At 39.7% G+C, this 20781-nt stretch overlaps 1 protein-coding gene across 3 annotated transcripts in view; it reads right to left on the reverse strand.

Moving 5' to 3' along the window:
* Positions 1-16795, reverse strand: part of alcama (activated leukocyte cell adhesion molecule a) — a 342013-nt gene extending 325218 nt beyond the window's left edge. The window contains exons 1-2 of one of the 3 annotated variants that reach the window (XM_059968529.1): positions 16596-16795; positions 16405-16503 (exon numbers count right to left, since the gene is read on the reverse strand). In XM_059968529.1, the coding sequence (XP_059824512.1) occupies positions 16405-16471 (67 nt within the window). In that variant the 5' untranslated portion in view covers positions 16472-16503; positions 16596-16795. Of the gene's footprint in view, positions 1-16404 lie in introns of all 3 variants that reach the window. The other 2 variants (XM_059968528.1, XM_059968531.1) reach the window with 2 other exon arrangements.
* Between the last annotated feature and the right edge of the window lie 3986 nt (positions 16796-20781).

Genomic DNA, 20781 nt, shown 5'->3' on the forward strand with positions numbered 1-20781 from the left:
AGTTTGCAGATGATAAGATAAATGGAGGGACAAATAGCTTTGAGGAAGTAGAGAGGCTACAAAAGCACTTAAGACAGATTAGGAGAATGGGCAAAGAATGGTAGATGGAATACAGTGCTGGGAAGAGGCCATGCACTTTGGTAGAGGAAATGAAAGAATTGATTCTTTCTTAAATGGAGAGAAAATACAAAATAAAATTGAGGAGCAAAGAATATTGGGAGTTCTTTTGCAGGATTCCCTAAAGGTTAATTTGCAGGTTGAGTCATGGTAAGGAAGGCAAATGCCATGGTAGAATTCATTTCAAGAGGTCTAAAACATGACAGTAAGGATGTAAGGTTGAGACTTTATTAAGAACTGGTGAGGCCTCACTTAGGCCTTAAGACATAGGAGCAGAATTAGGCCATTGAGCCCTTTGAGTCTTCTCCGCCATTCCGTCATAGCTGATCCCTGATCCCACTCAACCCCATACACCTGCCATATCCTTTGATGCTCTGCCGATGAGGAAATAATCAACCTGCCTTAAACATACCCATGAACTTGGCCTCCACCGCAGTTTGTGGCAGAGCATTGCACAGATTTACTACTCTTTGTGTAAGAGAACTCCTCCATACTTCTGTTCTAAAAGGTCGCCCCTCAACTTTGAGGCTGTGCCATCTAGTTCTGGATACACCCGCCATAGGAAACATCCTCCCACATCCACCTTGTCTAGTTCGTTCAACATTCAGTAGCTTTCAATGAGATCCCCGCCCCCGCCTTCTTCTATAGTCCACTGAGTACAGGCCTAGAGTTGCCAAATGCTCATGTGTTAACTCCTTCATTCCCAGAATCATCTTCATGAACGTCCTTGGGACTCTCTCCAACTACAACACATTCTTTCTATGGGGCTAAAAACTCTTGACAATACTCCAAGTGCAGCCTGATAAGTGCCTTATAAAGCCTCCACATTATCTCCTTACTTTTATATTCTATTCCCCCTTGAAAAAAATGCCAACTTTGCAGTTGCCTTCTTTACCAGACTCAACCTAAAAAAATTAACCTTATAGGGGTGTTGCACGAAGACCCACAAGTCCCTCTGCACCTCTGATGTTTGAACTTTCTTCCCAGTTATAGTAGTCTAAACTATTGTTCCTTCTACCAACATGCATCATCATATATTTCCCAATGTTGTATTCCATCTGCCACTTTTTTGCTCATTCTTTATCTTGGAGTATTCTTGAGCACTTTTGGCCCCATCTTAGAAAGAAAGTTAAAGGCTGTCCTGAGCCTTATAGGCTCATCAGGTCAGTGCTTATTCTGTGGCGTGAACAACTGAGTGTATGAGAATACCACCCCGCCCCCCACCAGATAGAACGCCGGTCTATCACAAGGTTAACTCCAGCATTTTGCCGGTACCCACTTTCAGCTGGGTGGACTGGAGCGGTGTGTGTGATTAAGTGCCTTGCTCAAGAACACAGTATACACTGGGGCTTGAACTTACGACCTTCTGATCGCTAGTCCCACGCCTTATCCACTTGCCAACTCACCAATTTGTCTTAGACAGGATATGCTGAAACTGGAGACGGCTCAAAGATCACAACATTGATTCCTAACTTAAATGGCTTTTCATATGAAGAGCATTTGATGGATCTGGACCTGTATTCACCAGAACTCAGAAGAATGAGGGGCAACTTCATTGAAGTCAAATAGTGAAAGGCCTTGATAGAGTGGATGTGGAGAGGATGTTTCCTATGGTGAAAGAGTCTAAGACCAGAGGAGACAGCCTCAGAATTGAGGGGTGTCCCTTTAGAAGAGAGATGAGGAGGAATTTCTTTAGTCAGGGAGTGGTGAATCTGTGGAATTCTTTGCCTCAGGCAGCTGTGGAGGCCTAAGTTTTTAATGTATATTTAAAAGAGAAGTTGATAGATTCTTGATTGAGTAGGGAAAGAAAGGATACAGGGAGAAGGCAGGAGATTGTGGCTGAGGGGTAAATTGGATCAGCCATGATGAAATGATGACTCGATGGGACAAATGGCCTAATTCTGCTCCTATACCCTATGTCTATGGATATCAGACAATATTTTGATCAAATGTAGGTTGAAATTCATGAAGGAAACAGCTTGTTCTCACCTGGTGAATCCATATATGTACTTGTTAACCAGATCAAAGTTATGACCAACATCAAAAGAGAATTACAAAATAAAACACTAATCTTTAAAACCACTAACATGCAATATATTTGTTTAAAATTTGACAGCTCAGTGGTTTCAGATGAAAAATCCCTTAAGTACATTGCAGAACAAGAGATACAAAAACTTCCAAAGCTAAGTGCTAAGTGGATACTACCAGAAGATGAGAGTGCCGAGTTGATATTATCTAGAATTAAAATAAACTGAAGGAAGCAGTACAGGAAAGAACTGCAATGTTCTATTCCTGCAAGGTGTTGGTGATTGAAGCACCAGGTATTAATTTGGGTGTAGATGCCTATGGGAAACAATAAGTTTCATTGTTCAAATCCTGTATCTCTGAAAAGGAGGTAGGCTATCTAACAGATCAGAGAGTGATAGAGATTATTTGAAGGTGTAAGAACACAAATTTAAAATGACATTGAATAAAGAATGATGACTGATAATGATGGAAGAGGAATGATAGAAAAAAATCCCTCGTGTTCTCAAGCTAAGCCCTTAAACTCTAGCTTCCCAAGAAGAAAGTGAGGAGTCTGCAGAAAGTGAAATTAACATTACTGAGGAAAATATGGTGTCAAAGGGATGCCAATGCAGTTAGAAATACAGACTGGAGAGTTGACAAATGGGATAATGCATGCCTGGATAGTGACAATGCTCCAAACATACCTGACATTAATACTGTTAGAGCTCAATCAATCCTTTGGCACCTCTTCCAAGGTCATCAATTCAACATCCCATTTCAAACCAGCAAAGTTTAATTTATGAATAAGCTAACAGAGAGAAAAAGTTAAAAGAAATGCTGCAAAGGTGAGATAAAGAAGACCTTCTGAGCAAACAAAAAATGAGTTACAATAACTGGTCTGTTTCCATTCTACAAAGCACCATGCTGCTTCACCAACTATCTTTCTTCCACTGTAGGATTAGAACATATCCATAGACTCATTGTTAAAATTTCCAATACAGCAGAATCATGACCAAAATTAAAGCCCCAAAATTAATTGGGAGCTAATAGATTATGTGGCAAGATGGCTTCAAAACAAATAAAAGCTTGAATAAGCATTAAAATAGCTAGTTAGATAAGCCAAAGATGATAAGTGGTAGTTTACAAACATCAGCACCAGAACTAATTTGGTCCCATAAACGGGAAGATCAGCCTCAAAGACTGCTGTCAAGTCCAAATTGGGAGACAAAGCTAATGTAAAAGTGTTAAGGTACAAAATATTCATAAGTCTGCATAATGAATAATTAGAAAATATATATTAATGTGGATGTACGAGTCATGTAGCTTTTAATTGGAGAAAAATAAAAGCTATAGTCTAAGCTAATGAGAATTGGAATACGAACCAGAACAACATATCTAAGGGTACAGATACATAATTAATCAAACTGTAGACACAGATTAACTTGCTGTAAAAAAAAAAGCATTACAAGAGCAGGAGTTAGCCTACTGGAATGAGACTGACTGGCTAAGACAACCAACATTATACTCAACGTCAGCAAGACCAGACAAGGAATTGACTGTGGACTTTTATGAAGGAAAAGTAGCAAGAGCACAGATCAGTAATCATTGAGGGGTCAGCAGTGGGAAGGATCAGCAGTTTCTCGTTCCTGAATGCCAGCATTTTGGAGGATCTATCTTGGTCCAAACACAACGATATAATCAAGAAGGCTGAATACCAATGGCTCTATTTCGAGTGTTTGAGGAGATTTAGCATGTCAATAAAGATCCATCTGTTGTTTAAATGATAGTATTTGGTAAACATTAAGGCAGGGAAGTGATACATACTCTAGAAATGAAGGGGAGTGTCAAAAACAGAACATCCAGAATCAACTATTTTGAGTAAAAGGGGATAACATTTAAGGAAAAAGTATTTAACAAGAACAAAGGTTAAAGTAAAGGGAAGAAGATAGAAGCAGAAAATTGCTAAGATGCATGCACTGTATCAGAAGCATAAGGGAAATTAATCAGAAAAAAACTTGGAGGAATTACTTCATTGGAAAGTCTCAGCACAGTGGTTAGTATTGACAGGAATCTGGCTGTGAACTCGATAAGAATGGAAAATGGAACCTATTGGAGCTTGATACATTTAGGATGCAGATACAGAGATAGTACAACAACATTGATGGCATGTTGTGAACACAGTTGGTGTAGACAGGATGAAGGTAGAGTCATTCCAATGAGCTCAATGCTTTTTAAAGCACTTAACACACAATTAGAAACCTGTCACTGACCACATAACTGTCGGAAGGAAACAGGAGAGGAAACATGCAGTCAGATTAGAAGGATGAGTAAGCATAATAAAGTTATTGTTTTGGAAGACTTTAGTTATCAATTTATAAACTAGGAGAGAGAGTAAATGGAGAAAAGGGAATGAAGTTCTAACATGTAAACAGGACTCTTTCTGAAGCATGCTAGAAAAACAAAAGTGTTGCAAGAAAACATGTAATTATATTGACTAGTAACCCTGAGCTAAATGTAGGCAATTTCTTTCAAAGGAAGTAGGCACAATTTAAGTAAAACTAAAAAGCCTAAACAATTTTTTAAAAAAAGGGAAATTCAATCTTGTCCAAGTGAATTAGAACATATTCTTATTGAGGCAAGGTAGAAAACACTTCCACAAAGAGTTAAAGGAATAGAGGGATTTTTGGGGGGGAAAAAAATTGTAACAATATACAATACGGATAAGCCTTTAAAAAAAGACACTGGTAATGTGAAAACACATAAAAACGCAGGAGAGCTAAACTAATTAAAATTCAACCAGAAAGCCTTCAAGGTATGAAGCAATAATAGAAAAAGATGGGGATTAGGATAATACAAGAGGTGGATAAGAAATGTCAAGGGTACTAGGAAATACTTAAAAAGCATTCAAAGAATTTTACATTAAAAAAAGAGGATTAGTGAAAGCAAACTGAGATGCTTCAAGAGGAAAGGATGATCAAGTCAAAATGATAAAAAAAAATTGGCAGCAATATTTAGGAAGATTTTCACATGAGTTTTTAGAAAAGGATATCAGCCGGGAAACCTGAAGTAATATCAGATATCTTCCTTTCAGTTAGAAGAACAAAACAAAGGTTATAATAGCTGGGAGCCTATAACCCAAGTATACACATTGTATCAAAAAGACACAACAAGCAGGAAGGCAGCAGGGGGGGGGGGTTGCTCTGTTGGAAAAAATTGAAATCAAATCATTAGAAAGAGGTGATACAGGGTCGGAAAGTATGGAATCATTGTGGAGAGAGCTACGGCACTACAAGGGTAATAAGATCCCAATATGAGTTGCATACAGACCACCCGAACAGTAGTAAGGATGTGGTCTACAAATTACAGCGGGATAGAGAAAATGTATGCCAAAAGGGCAATGTTACACATAGTCATGGGCGATTTCAATATGCAGAAAAATTGGGAAAATTAGGCTGGTACTGGATTCCTCGCAGGGCAATTTCTAGAATGTCTATAATATAGCTTTTTAGAGCAGCTTGTGGTTGAGGCCACTAAGGGATTAGCTACTATGGATGAGGTAGTGTGCAATGGATAGGAATTGATTAGAAAGCCTAAGGTAAAATTACCTTTAGAGCAAGTGATCATAACATGAATGAATTCACTCTGAAATTTGAGAAGGAGAAGCTAAAGTCAGATGTATCAGCATTACAGTGGAGTAAAGGGAATTATAGAGGCATGAGAGAGGAGGATTGAAAAAGAACACCGGCAGGGATGACAGCAGAGAAGCAATGGCTGGAATTTCTGCAAGCAATTCAAAAGGCACAGGATATATACCTCCCAAAAGAGGAAGAAGTATTCAAAAGGCAAGATAACACAACCATGACTCACAAGGAAGTCAAAGCCAAAGAGATGGCATGTAATAGAGTAAAAATTGGTGGGATGTTAGAGGATAGGGAAGCTTTCAAAAACCAAAAGGCGACAACTAAAAAGTCATTAAGAAGGTAAAGATGGAATATGAAAGTAAGCTAGCCAATAATATTGAAGAGGATACCAGAAGTCACTTCAGATACATAAAGTGGATATGGGACCACTGAAAAACTATGCTGGAGAGGTAGTAATGGGAAAAAGGAAATGGTGGATGAACTTAATAAATATTTTGTATCAGTCTTCACTGTGAAAGACACTAGCTGTATGTAGAAGTTCCAGGTGTTGGGGTCATGAAGAACGTGAAGTTACCATTACTAGGAAGAAGGTGGTTCTTGGGAATCTGAAAGGTCTTGAAGTAGATAAGCCAGCTGGACCAGATGACGTACACCCAAAGGTTCTGAATGAGGCGACTGAAGAGACCGTGGAGCATTAATAATGATCTCTCAAGAAATCTGGATGTTCCGGAAGACTGGAAAATGGCAAATGTCACTCCACTCTTCAAGAAGTGAGAAAGGCAGAAGAAAGGAAATTATAAACCAGTTGGTCTGACCCCAGGGATTGAGAAGATGTTGGAGTCAATTCTTAAGGATGTAGTTTCGGGGTACTTGGAGGCACATGATAAAGTAGCCCATGATAACTTTGGTTGATGTTGTGTACTTAGATTTTCAGAAGGCCTTTGACAAAGTGCCACACATGAGTCTACTTAACAAGCTATGAGTCCATGGTATTACAGGAAAGATTCTAGCATGGATAAAGCAGTGGTTAATTGGTAGGGGGCAAAGAGTGAGAATAAAGGGAGCCTGTTTTTGGTTGGCTGCCGGTGATTAGTGTTGTTCTACAGAAGTCTGAGTTGGAATTGCTTCTTTTTATATTTTATGTCAATGATTTGGATGATGGAATTGATAGCTTTGTTGCAAAATTTGCAGACAATACAAAGATAGGTGGAAGGGCAGGTTGTTGTGAGGAAGAAGAGAAGCTAAAAAGGACTTGGACAGATTAGGAGAATAGGCAAAGAAGTGGAATAGTGTCAAGAAGTGTATGGTCATGCACTTTGGTGGTAGAAACGAAAGGGTTGACAATTTTCCGAATGGAGAGATAAAGCAAAAATCTGAGGCGCAAAAGGGAATTGTGTTGTGAAGGATTCCCTAAAGGTTGATTTGCAGGTTGGGTCTGTAGTGAGGAAGGCAAATGTAATGCTAGCATTCATTTCCAGAGGACGAGAATATGAAAGAAAGGATGTAATTTTGAGACTTTATAAAGCACCGGTGAAGCCTCACTTGGAGCAGTTCTGAGAAAGGATGTGCTGAAACTGGACACGGTTCAAAGAAGGTTCACAAAAATAATTCCAGAATATGGACAGCATTTGATGGCTCTGGGCCTGTATTCACTAGAATTCAGAAGAATGAGTAATGACCTAATTGAAACCTGTTGAATGGTGAATAGCCTTGAAAGAATGGATGTGGAGAGGATGTGTCCTATGGTGGGAGAGTCTAAGACCAGTGGACACAGCCTCAAAATTTAGGGACATCCTTTTAAAACAAAGATGAGGAGGAATTTCTTTAGCCAGAGCGTGGTCAATCCATGAAATTTGCAACAATTATTCTACAACAATGCAGTACAATTACACCAACGTTAACTTTACACAGCTAGGGAAACCACATTATAAAATGATGAAACCACCATATACCGGGATAAACAGAAAATACTTCCCCAAACTGGGGTTTTTTTTTAGGAGAAAAAAAGTACATTAGCTGCAAATAATGCTTTTGCTTTAGCATATGTGCACCTGACAAAGGTATACAGTACAGAATGACAAAGGAAATAACAAAATAATAGGGAAAGAAAATGGGGTGGGGTGGGGTGGGGTGGCAAGAAAGTTTAAGAATTAGTAGAAAGTTGAAAACAAAGACTAGGAGGCAAGGATACATTCATCCTCCAAGACAACTGACAACCCTATCCCCACTTGATCCCAGAGGAAGTGAAGTAGGTAGACTTCTCATGCAAAGTTCACTACAGGGGCCACTCCAGTTCATTGCATTTAAATAAACTAGACTGAAGGTTTGAGGGTGCTATTGAAATACCAGAAAAAGGTAAATACTGTATGAAGAAACCTACCAAGTGCCATTAAGAACTATGGAGGAAAAGTTCTGAAAATGTACCTGGAGCTCAGTGAGGTGTAAAACACTTAATTTTGGTTTTAACAAAAAAATAGCATTTGCAAATGTAAAACATATTACAATCTTGTTCAAAGGTGTAAAGAATAAAATTATGGATACAATTATCAAAGGCCATGAATGAATAAATAGGAAGGATCTAGCTTTCTTAACAGATTGTCAAAAATCAGTTACCATATATTGAAATTAAATTATTGAAAGATTAAAAGGGATAAGTAAAATACTTTCACCTAGAAGTGTGGCAGAGGCAGAAAACCTCATCTACACTATAAAGGCGGAAGGATGTACACTTAGAGCTGTAACCTATGAACTGTAGACCTTCTTCTGAAAAGGTGGCATTAAGCTGAGTAACTTGTTTTCGACCAGCCAAGGCATACTGTGTGGAAGGGACCTTCTTCTGTATCAGAAATTTTCCATGATAAAATGAAAACAGGTAATTACTGGAAAAAAATCATAACGTGAGTACAATCAGAAATCTTTTTCAAGTATAGGATTTATTCTCACTTGGAGAAAAATGAGTTAATATGGTACAGACATCACATGTGCTATGGCCAATCACACACAGTGCAGTAGATACTCTATAGACTTTCAAAGGGAATGATAACATACATCATGAGGAACATATTTAGAAAATAGCAGGGAAAGTGAAAGCTTTGATACAAAATTGGCTAAAAGATAAAAGGCCAATTATAACAATGAGTAAATATTTAACTGCAGAGGAACATAAAACATGCTCCCCGTCAGTCAGTGTTTCATTTTGAGTCTTAGATGACCAGGACTTGAATATTGGGAGCACAATTCAAAGTCTGCAGGCAATACAAAACTAGACAATGTTACAAATACCAAGCGTAGCAGTAGTAAACATGGACAGAGTAGCAAAGTGAACAGACAAACAGCAGTTTCAATTTAATGTGGACTTTTAATGGGGAAATCAAGATAGAGGTGTGCATCACCTTTGAAGAGCAGAACAAAGACTATAAATGTATGAGGTCATCGCAGTATTAAAGGAAATTTAAAGTTCACAAAAATAAATCTGCAGACCAGCTGCCCTGGCCTTGGTTTGATGGCTGCCCTTCCTGATCTCTGGAACAGACTCAATTCCTTTAAAATCAGCAGTTCATGATATCATAAAGAATTTATGGCAGAGCGTGTATTTTACCAGATGTGGACAAGTGGAGCTTTCATTCTCAGTATTCAAACCCCTGATAATTTACACATAACAAGCAAAATATTACAATACATGGAAAGAATGAAACCACATACTTCATCCTTTAACATTTACTCTCTGCTTTCAGACTTCAGCCAAGTATGCATCAAATTATAAAGAAGCGATGCATTATGAACTTTGAAACATCAGGGTCTGTTACTAAGGCAATTAAGTCAGCATACCTAATTCATGGCATTAACACAGAAATTTAGGACATAATTCAAAAGACTGAAAATAATCAATAGCTTATAATTATTAACTTATTTGATGGAAATGAATATCAAAACTTAAGCAATAAAATGACTTGAACCTGGAGGTTTAAAGTTTCTCAATAAGAGAACAGGACTGAGATGGGAGAAACTGGGGGCATTTCCCTTCTGGCACACATTGAAATATGAAGTGCAGAAACAGACCCTTTGGTCTTTAAAGGAAACACAAACCATTAAGCACTTAGTTACACTAATTTTGTTTTCCCTTTCTGTTTTCCTGCCAGCTTCCCCAATTTCCATCATCCACCTAATCACAATCTACTAACCCGCATATTTTTGGAATACGGGAAAACAGCACAGCATCCAAAAGAACTCCACAGTCACAGGGAGAACATGCAAACTCCAAAATGTCACCCAGAGGTCAAGATTTGAACTGGATTTCAGCTGGAGTTACGGGGCAGCTCCAAGAGCTGTGCCACTATGGCTCCCTGTTCAGAGACGACCCAATGAAGTCATGGAAAAAAAAATTGATAAAGAAAATCCAGGCAACACCTCATTAGACAAGTGGGTCATAGAATGCACACTATCTGCAGTAATTGAGAGAAACCAAGCAAGAAATTGAAGACATAAGGGATTGAAGATGCTGCAATCAACAACAGAAACAGAATGCTAACCAAGCTCAGTTGGTCAAGCAGCATCTGTAAAGGCATAGGGTACAAGCTGACATTCTGGCATGTGACGTTGCATAGTGTCTCAAACTGAAATGTCAAATTGTATCTTGTGCCACCACTGATGCTATATGACCCATTAGGGTTTTCCAATGCTCTGTTTTGGATAAACTAAGAGGTTTTTCCAAGATTCCTGCCGAAGGGTTTCGGCCCAAAATGTCGACTGCACTTTTTTCCATAGATGCTGCCCGAGTTCCTGCAGCATTTTGTGTGTGTTGCTTGGATTTCCAGATTTTCTCTTTTTTTAGGTTCTTCAAGAGGATTGTTATGATCTGCCAGAGCACTGGAATGCGATTACTTGAGAAGTTAGTTCAACATTTACTTGAAATAGACTAACTAGGTGATAGGATAAAGTCTGAAGCACAGGATTATACAATACAGCAGGTTCATGCAGTCAACGCCATATACTGTGATCATTAGCCTCTTAATTAGCCCATTCCACAAGGTTACTCACAGGAGGAAGTCGACTGGACAAATGATTGGCACTGGGGTGTGAGGTGCCCAGATAGGGATGCAATCACTTAGTTTCCACTCCCCTCACCACCCACGAGCTTTTCCTCAGTTTCGAGGCAGGTTTTCTGCAACTGAATTGTGATGTCATTGCAAAGAGGGCATTGAAGCTCTAACTTACTTCTCAATATTCAATGCAGCCAAAGACACAACAGTTGAAAATTCTTCACATAATACCAGATGGAAACTAAATAAGTCCCATTCCAAGTGGAGGATGCCATGGCACTAATTTTAATGTATTTTTGCCAATTTCGTGATTTCTTTCTTTGGATATTGGAGCGGAGGCATTAGTGCTATAGAAAGCACACACTCTATACACAAAACAAGGGTGAAATCCAATTTCTAGGGACATGATTCAGTGACTTTTAAGATAGCGGCTGAAGGCCATTTGTTTCCCATGTCTGTTTATATTAAATATTATTTTTTATTGACAGATGTAAGAGAAGCATGCAAGTTGACCACATCAATATCACAAATTATGATGGATTGTCCTTGAGCTGTGTGCAAACCAAAAAAAATCAGTGTGATTTGCCCCTCTCTGCAGTTGGATATTGGGTATTTTAGCATGTCAGTTCTGGCATGCCATAATTATTACTCTGACAATCTTAATGCCAATCTCGTTAAATGTGAAAAGACGATTTCAACTGTCAATGGCAGTTATATGTTTTGTTGCTCTTTCATCAAGCAACAAAACATATATGATGGCATAATATAGTATTAATGGTAAGACTCTTGGCAGTGTGGAGGATCAGAGGGATCTTGGGGTCCAAGTCCATTGGACGCTCAAAGTAGCTGCGCAGGTTGACTCTATGGTTAAGAAGGTGTATGGTGTATTGGCCTTCATCAATCATGGGATTGAATTTAGGAATCGAGAGGTAAATGTTGCAGCTGTACAGGACCCTGGTCAGACCCCACTTGCTCAGTTCTGGTCGCCTCACTACAGGGAGGATGTGGAAGCCATAGAAAGGGTGCAGAGGAGATTTACAAGGACATTGCCTGGATGGGGAGCATGCCTTATGAGAATAGGTTGAGTGAAGTCAACCTTTTCTCATTGGAGTGACAGAGGATGAAAGGCGACTAGATAGAGGTGTACAAGATGATGAGTGGCATTGATCATGTAGATAGTCAGAGGCTTTTTCCCAGGGCTGAAATGGTTGCCACAAGAGGACACAGGTTTAAGGTGCTGGGGAGTAGGTACAGAGGAGATGTTAGGGGTAAGTTTTTTACTCAGTGAGTGATGAGCACGTGGAATGGGCTGCCAGCAACAGTGGTAGAGGCGGATATGATAGGGTCTTTTAAGAGACTTTTGGATAGGTACATGGAGCTTAGTAAAATAGAGGGCTATAGGTAAGCCTAGTAATTTCCTAAGGTAGGGACGTTTGGCACAACTTTGTGGGCTGAAGGGCCTGTATTGTGCTAAAGGTTTTCTATGTTTCTATATAAAATGCCAATATTAAATTGTGAGGGTTAATTAAGTGCTCCCCACTTTAGGAAATACTCAGCAAATGTACAGTACAGATTCACCAGAATGGAGAAAGACATTTGATGCCTGCTTATGTTCTTCAGCGTCCAAGATCTGAGCATCCAGAGTACTACAGCTCTCATGCAACTCTGCCATCTTGTTTTGTCTGCTCTTCTCAATTCCACTTGACTTTAATAAACAAATCTCCCAGCTTCAATATTGAGACTGTTGCTGTACCAAAGTCAAAGTTGAGTTTATCATATACACAGGTGCAAAGAAAAACTTACTTGCAGCAGCATCACAGCATGGACAAGATAAACACAAATTAAACAATATTTTTACAAGAAAGAGTACAAAACAAAATTAATTCAATCAGTTTTCATCCACACTGGCCAAGTGTATACATTTAGGCCAATACTGGCAAACAGGATTTAGCCAATATTGGGGGCAGTTATTTCAAAATCTCTACAACCTAAACTACCAAAACCAGCTGGAAAAAATGACAAGGTAAATTTGTCTTGTATTTGAAAATTGCTTACAAATTGTTAAGATTTCACAGCGATTGAGATTGTTGTTTTGAGACTACTGCACTTGACTGCCAACAAAATCTAGAGCGGCAAAAACAAAATGCTGAGCAAAGGAACACCAAATGAAGTGACACTTTGGAGCAATAGGGATTGTTCAGGGACCAATGAAAAAGAATATTGTTGCTGCTTTCTGTAATTTATTGTAATCATTTATATTTAAAAACCGAACACAGTCTACTGAATCACTCTAACAAATCCCCAGGCCCAGCACTTGAGCATGATGCTAAGATAGCTTTCTGCTGTTGCCAGGTTACAGAACATGCCACTGTTTTAGGAGGCTCCTATGTTCTTCAGCTAGGTAGTGCAAGTTCTAGCAAGTCACAACAATCTTGCTGTTACTCATGACACTAATTGACAACAATTTATAGCAAATCCATGACATGTTTGTCTAGAGAGGTCTCCGACCTGCAAAATCTAGTGGAGAAAAGTATTTTTTATGTTTTAACTTAACACTACTCTTGATCAGAAAACACACAAGATGGTATTGCTCTATGTGGAAGGGTAATTTTCTGTTATTTGTTTACGTCAGTCTACATTTACTTTCCACCTCTCAATATTCCATTTAGTAATGACAACTGAAGCCAAAGTGCAATACTTCAAACTATGATCTTGTATAAAGGAATACACACTTCTTGACATTGGTTTCTTTTGCTGATTTCAACATTATTGACATTTTGTTTTCAAAATTACCACAGCTTGTATTTTTCAAGAAAGGTGAAAGAATTCCCTGTAAAAACCTAGATGACAGTCCATACCAGATGAACTGTATGTTGTCTTTTTAGAGAGATTGGTTTGACACAAGGATATCTGTATATTGTGTGCGGGTATAAGAGAAGGAAAGTAGTATGAACACTGGGAGTCTGAAATAAACACAGGAAATGCTATGTTAATAAGACAACACTCCGGTTACAGACCCTCTGTCAGAAAAGCATCTCAGGGTGGAGGGGTGGAGATACGTCTCCACCAAAAGAGCTGTAAGGTACAGCAGGGCACCCCGAGCCAAGTGTAGCTCCTGCTTCCCCTCTCACTCCTCCCACCCGAATCAGGGTCATATGAAGCCATGGGAGCAGGTGGTGGATGGCCCAATGAACAGCTGGTGCATATTACAAGTCTTGGTTAGGCAACTGCTGACACCAGGCAGGCAATCTCTGAAGAGTATCGATAGTGGGTGGAGTCACCAGTTTTGTAAAGATACCACCCAGAAGGCAGCAAAGGCAAACCACTTCTTTAGAAAAATTTGCCAAGAACAATTATGGTCAAAGACCATGATCGCCCACGTCATACGACATGACACATAATGAATGAATGAATGAATGAACCTATCAGAAATGCTTTGGGGTTCGTACAAGCACCATCTCAAGAGCACTCCTGGAAGGAACATGCAGCACATTGTCAGAAAGGGTTTTGAATCAATACAAGATCATTTAAAAAACACTGAAGTGAGGATTCCAAAAATATTAATAATTATTCTTCTGATACATCTTCCTGCTGACTTCAACATGCTGGAAACCAGCAAAAAGACTAAAACAATATTGAAATAATCAAGGCATTTGGCATGATGCTATGACTGAAAGCAGATTATTTGTAACAATGCATTTCCAGAGTGCAAAATTGACTTCAGATCAAAACTAAACAGAAAAATTAACCCCTCCCTAAAGAATGTTGTATATCTGGATATAGTTAGCAAATGAAAGTTCAAGCATTAGACTTAACAACAACAATGTTGTTCAGTACATTAATTGAAAAAGTAAGTGCAGTAAGTTCAGGGTAAATATGCTAATACAGGAAAAATAAATGCAAGTTAATATTTTTGAGGTTATGCCTTGGGGAAAACCAGATTCAAATGAAACATTAATCTATCGTTCACTTCATTAGTCCTGGATCATTTGTTATTTTGTTCCATTATTTTCCGTCCTAATTGACATTTTCACAATGCTATTCTATTTATTTGCAATGTGACTGTTGATGCTGAATGGATTACTTCAACATGAGTTAGTTTATTTAGAAACCAAAATTCTTGAAACTAAGTTTCAGTTGAAGAATAACAAACACGCCCTACTCGTATTTGAAAATACTCTTGTTCGGCTACCTATCCGCCAACACTTTCATGCTGTCTTCCATGTCAACTTGATTGAATGCCCCTAGCAGGTTTTAAACTACTCATTTATTCCACTGGCGAAATAATACAGGAAAAATCGGAAGGGAACTCGCTTCATTTTTCATCAAGTTCTAAATAAAAACTTTCGATAGTCTGAAATTCGTAGTCATACTGACACTGATGCTATTCATAATTTGTCGCACACCCGCGCCCGCCTAATTGGGCGCCGTGCTGGCTCGGCCGAAAGCACCACGAATAAAAATACTCAACTTTTCAAAAAGTTCAAAATGGAAGAAACAAACTGCCGAAATTCAGATTAGGAACAAATGTCCATTCCCGCCATGGTCAAATCGCATTTCTACTCGTTTTGGGTTGTATTTCACCGGTTACTCCAAAGTAGTCTGCTCGTGTTTGGGACCACTAACACGACCTTGTTAGTGATTGCTGGCGGGATACCGAATTGAGAGATATTATACGACCTGTCAGCATCACAGGGCACAGAGCCACAGGCAAGAGCTGCTGACTTCTTGTTCAATGATCAGTGACCCCTCCAAGAAACGGGGAGAGCTCTACTCTGATCAACACGTCAAAGCTTCGGGGCAGCTTCGTCGCTAATTGCCCTACATTTACGCAGGATGGGGGGGGGGGGGTCAGCTCTTTAAAAATAAATAACCTATGTGCCATCTGCCAATGAATCGCTTAAAGGAGATAAAATGTAAAGACTGGTACAAATAATTAAAATTTAAACGTGATGTTCGTATTTGCATCTGATATATGGCAGTAAGCGTTCCGACTTTAGTTAGTTCCCTAAACAAATAGCAGCTGCACTTGATAATTTACCTACAGACCGAATACCACTGTATGATTTACTGATGAAAACACTAAACTGCTCTCAATTGCTTCGTAACTGTCCCTAACCATATTTTCCCCCTAAAACAATATTTGCTATTTGGTCTGCACGTTTTGCAGGTGCTCTACCAACAAGACCAGACAAACAAGTGTTTTCTCTCCCCCCCCCCCCGGCTTTTCCACTCCAACCCTCCCTCCCCATCCCCTCCCTTCTTTCCTCCCTCTCTCCGGCTTTTCCTTCAACCGACGAGCAAACAAACCTGGAGTGTGTTGTGAAATTGAGGTCTTTTAAAAAGAACACAGTGTAATCAACAAAAGCACTGCAGTACAACCTCGACTGCAACAGGAGAAATGGTTCAGGGCAACGATACAAACAGGCTCATTTAAAGAACATGGGAGCGAGCAAGTAAAATTGAACTGCCCAGCCCAATTGCACGTTACTTGGACCGTCCAAACGAAACTAGGAAAAAAAGTTGGAACAAATTTTCTCATCGCACACCTAACCAAAAACACATTATGTTAGAACAACATTAGTAATTGCATCTCTCACCTTGCATCCCTCTCCCCAAAATGAGGATCAAAAGCTGCAGGAACATCCCGGTACACGAAGCTCTCATTTTCAGTCCGCAGTCGCTGCAGATCACCGAGGCTGGAAGAACCAGGATAAAACAAAAAAAAACTTTCACTCTCTCCCCCTCTCTCTCTCTCAGAGGTCTCCTTTAAGTTTCTTGCTGGCTTTACCTTGCCAGCGTACGCGTCGCTCGGTGTCAAGGAGATTGGTGCGGCGCTCGGGGTCCAGATGTCAGCGGGATCGATAGCGAACAGCTGAAGCCAACTCGCGCCGCTTTGCTCCTGGAGCAGGTGATCCTCTCAGCCGCGCCGACGTGTGCACACACGCGTGCTCAGCAGGCCACCCGGGGGCGTGGTGGGAGGGGGGGGAGATGGTTGCGCAATGTCTTCTGGAGGTTGAAGTCCCAACACCTGGGTCTCCGAAGTGTCAGGACGCGAAGACAAACTCGCTCTGTAATCGATGTGCCAGTTTTTTTTTAAAAAAAGGAGCAGTCCCGCTGTGGATCAGACACATCAACAGAAAATGCTCCAATTACGCAGTAGGACAGGCAGCGGAGCTGCTGCAACTAAATGAGGCAGAAAATGCTGGAAGTTCTCAGGTAGCATTTGTAGGAGAGGGAGAGAGGCTGAATTCGAGGTTAAATTAATGCCCTGCTGAGTATATACAGCGTCTATTTCTATGATTTTTCGGAGATGTTGTAAGCAGTGTGCCAATTCACAGGGACTGATTTTTAGCAACAGTTGGTTCATTTGATCTTTGCTGGTGCATCATTAGCACATGGATATGTTTTCTGTACCAAGGTTATGCAAAGCCAAAGAATCACTGTTTCAAGAATAAGGAGTTAGCCATTCAGGAGACGAGAAGAATCAAAAGTATGCAGGATAATAAGAAGATTTCACTTCTGGGATCAGGCATGGTCCCAGCCGGGCTAAAGAGTCGCCTTTTTTTAAAACAAGTCTTTCCCAAGAGAGTAGTACAGCTTTGGAAGAGTGTACCCAAAAAGGACTGGAGATGAGTGCAATCTAGAAAAAAACGGGAAACATGTTCAGATAGTTGTAGAATCAAGGGATATGGGGTTAATGCAGGAAAGTCAGGCGAAGTAAAAGGGTCAGCCATGACTTTAATGAATTGCTAAACTCCACTCTTTTGGCGGTTGTGTCTTATTCTTGGAGTTTAGCCTGAAAACACCCAGATGCAGAAGCTTACAGAGCAGCAAAGGAGAGAACATTATTTTGAAAGTAAGTAAACGTACTAGTGATTAAATATACAACATTTTGCATGCACAACACAGAAGAAAATACTATGAGGAAATATGATATGAAGTATTATGAAATACCAGGCATGAACAAATGCTTCTAACAATTTTAAAGTTTTCTCTTTAAACCCCAACTGCAACTTAAACTAACATGTATTTCCCTTTAACTCTGACCATAAAAACAACTCCCTGATAATCATTCCAGGAGTTTCTTCCTAAATCTGTAGGTGATCACTGTGCCCTTCATTTCTTAAAGGTTGCTCCGAAGTTTGCCCCCAAACATTTTTATTGCACAAAAATCAAAGAAAGGTCAAACCTTTCTTCACAAGGCAAATTGACTTCTACAGATTTTTGTAAACCTTCTCAAACCTGCTTCCATGAATAAGACCAATGGTTGGGTTGAGTAGTTCTCCGATTTTGGCAATTTACTTGCAAACATTTTGTCACCATACAAGGAGACATCATCAGTGCACTGTTAATTGTGGTGTCCTCTGAATGCTTGGCCTTTATAAAACCAATACTGTTCACACTATTTCAGATGAGGTCTTACCAAAGTCCTATAGAAATAAGGAACTTGCCTTCAGTCTCCCTTTGAAATAAAGAAGGACAGCCTGTTAGCCTTCCTAAAAGAAGTCTCGTACAAATCTCTCACTTTTAAAATCGTATATATATTTTCAGTCAAGATGGTCAAATTCACATTTTTCCATATTATACTCTGGCAGATCATCTCCACTCGTCTCAAAATTATGCAAAGAATTGTGCACAAGAACTCTGGAGGGAAAACACATAATTATGTCATTGGGTTCATCCTAGATTAAACACAGACAAAAAGGACTAGATCTAGAATATTGTTATGCTTTACTTGTCTCCAGATATAATTTATTAAATTCTTACATTACCCAGTATGATGCTAAAGACTCTGCTTGACAAGCATGTGTTTGCATCTGTCTATGTGGATAGAGTTAATACAGATGGGAAAAGCCAAACACATGTTTGTGCATAGCCGCTCCCTCTGTAACTGTCCCTCAACCTCTTGTAAGAATTTCCACTATCACCGTCCACGGCCCTCAAGCTTTCTCTCTCATCCCCCAGATTTTTCCCTCAGCCTTCTCTATTCCAACCTTTCAGATACCTGGATATTCACACCTTTAGCAAAGCACTTGAGGTATTATGCCTTACACTAAACAAAAAGACATAAGCTGCAGAGAAACTCTGCAGATGCTGGAAATCCAAAGCAACACACACAAAATGCTGGTGGAACTCAACAGGCCAGACAGTATCTATGGAAAAGAGGACAATTGACGTTGCTCTTTTCTATAGATGCTGCCTGGCCTGCTGAGTTCCTCCAGCATTTTGTATATGTTGAAAAGACAAAGGGTTATTATTAATCTTTCCCCAATGCACAAATTACTTGCCCATCTCCCTTCCTCCTTCTAACAATCAAGATTCAGGGGTGAGATCCTGGACACTGCCCAGAAACTATGTTTCAATGAAGTGAGACACTGAAGGAGATCTATACTTGTGCCCCACCATTGACATCAATCGTCTGAAAATAGAACATTAAGATCCCCAAGTCATCAAACCTGAACCTAAGTTTATGTTCCACCCGACATATTGCTGTGTGCGTCAAAGACCCAGACCATCTCAAAGCAATGGTACTTCTAGTTCTGCAATCCTCTGGCAGGATAGTCTCAGTATCTTTCTTGGTTTTGTGCAAAGTAAATTGTAGTTTGGTTCTGCTTCCTTCATTATTCTCTATTTATACGGGATGACATGGTAGCATACCAGTTAGCAAACGCTTTACTGCACTAGCAATTAGCGATAGAGATTCAATTCCCCCAGCAGTCTATAAGAGTTTGTACATTCTCTGTGTGACTGCTGGCTGTTCCAGTTTCCTCCCACATTAGGAGAGGGTAAGTTCTGGGCATGCTATTTTGGCACCAGAAGTATGGCTAAATACGTTCTTGGACTATGCTGGTTGTTGGCTCAATTGACACATTTCATTGTATATTTTGATGTATATGTGAAAAATAACGTGAATCTTTAAATCTTTATTGTTACAGACAAAGCCTCTGGTGATTACTTATAGAAATATTTTGTTTCACCAGGGACAACACAAACAAGAAATGGTTATTTAACTAAACAGCTACATTCTTTGGAAAGGCTTTCAGAAAAAGTTGACCAAAATTCTCCCAGTGTTACATGAAAACAGGCCTGTGTTTTACGCATAGGTATTGGAACACCAGCAGAAAATTACTGTCTGTCTGTTCCTAAATCTCTGCCCACACAACGTTCAAGAAATATCCTTTCATAAAAACCTGCACAGAGTGATGCATTAATACTAGATTCAACTCTATTTTCCTCCAATCATTTATGACAAATTATTAGACAATTTGTGATGCTTGAGGAGTAAATTGGTCAGGATATGAGAAAGACGTGTGCTCACCTGAAAGAAAAGGAGGGCACTTGTCTAAAAGCCTTTTCTATCACCATAAGATTTCCTCAGTTAGACCGGACTCAGTGGGGAAATTTTCTTTCACCAGAAAGGTGGCCGGTGTGTGGAACTGAATACATTAAATGGTGGAGAGAGAAACCCTCACACATTTAAGCATTACTTGGATGTGCGTGTGCGTGCAGAGTGATGGAAGGTAAGAATTGATTAGGTATCTGTTTTCAACCAGCACAAGCATTTTGGGCCCAATGGCCTCTTTCTATGTCGTGACTCAGTGCATTTTCATTGTGTTGCAAAGCACATGGCCATTGTGAGTTTGAATCTGATTCAGCATGAATGAGCAATGTGGCAACATCAAGTGACAACAGTATTGAAAATGACTGATTTTTTTTAAGGGCAATATGGGGAACAGCCACTTGGCCATCAGTATTATATTCTAAGAACTGTTACAGCTGGAAAGAGATGAGATTTGGGAAAATGGGTCTCAGAAAATTTAGCACTGGAAGTCAAAAGAATGTACTTATGTAAATACAAGACTTGAGTATGTCTAGGTAGTTCTGCCTTGGGAAACAGTGGGAATCAGAGGATGAACAATACACACAAAATGCTGGAGGAACTCAGCAGGGCAGCCAGCGACAATGGGGGGAAA

The sequence above is a fragment of the Hypanus sabinus genome, chromosome 4 (genome assembly GCF_030144855.1).
Source record: "Hypanus sabinus isolate sHypSab1 chromosome 4, sHypSab1.hap1, whole genome shotgun sequence".
NCBI lineage: Eukaryota > Metazoa > Chordata > Chondrichthyes > Myliobatiformes > Dasyatidae > Hypanus > Hypanus sabinus.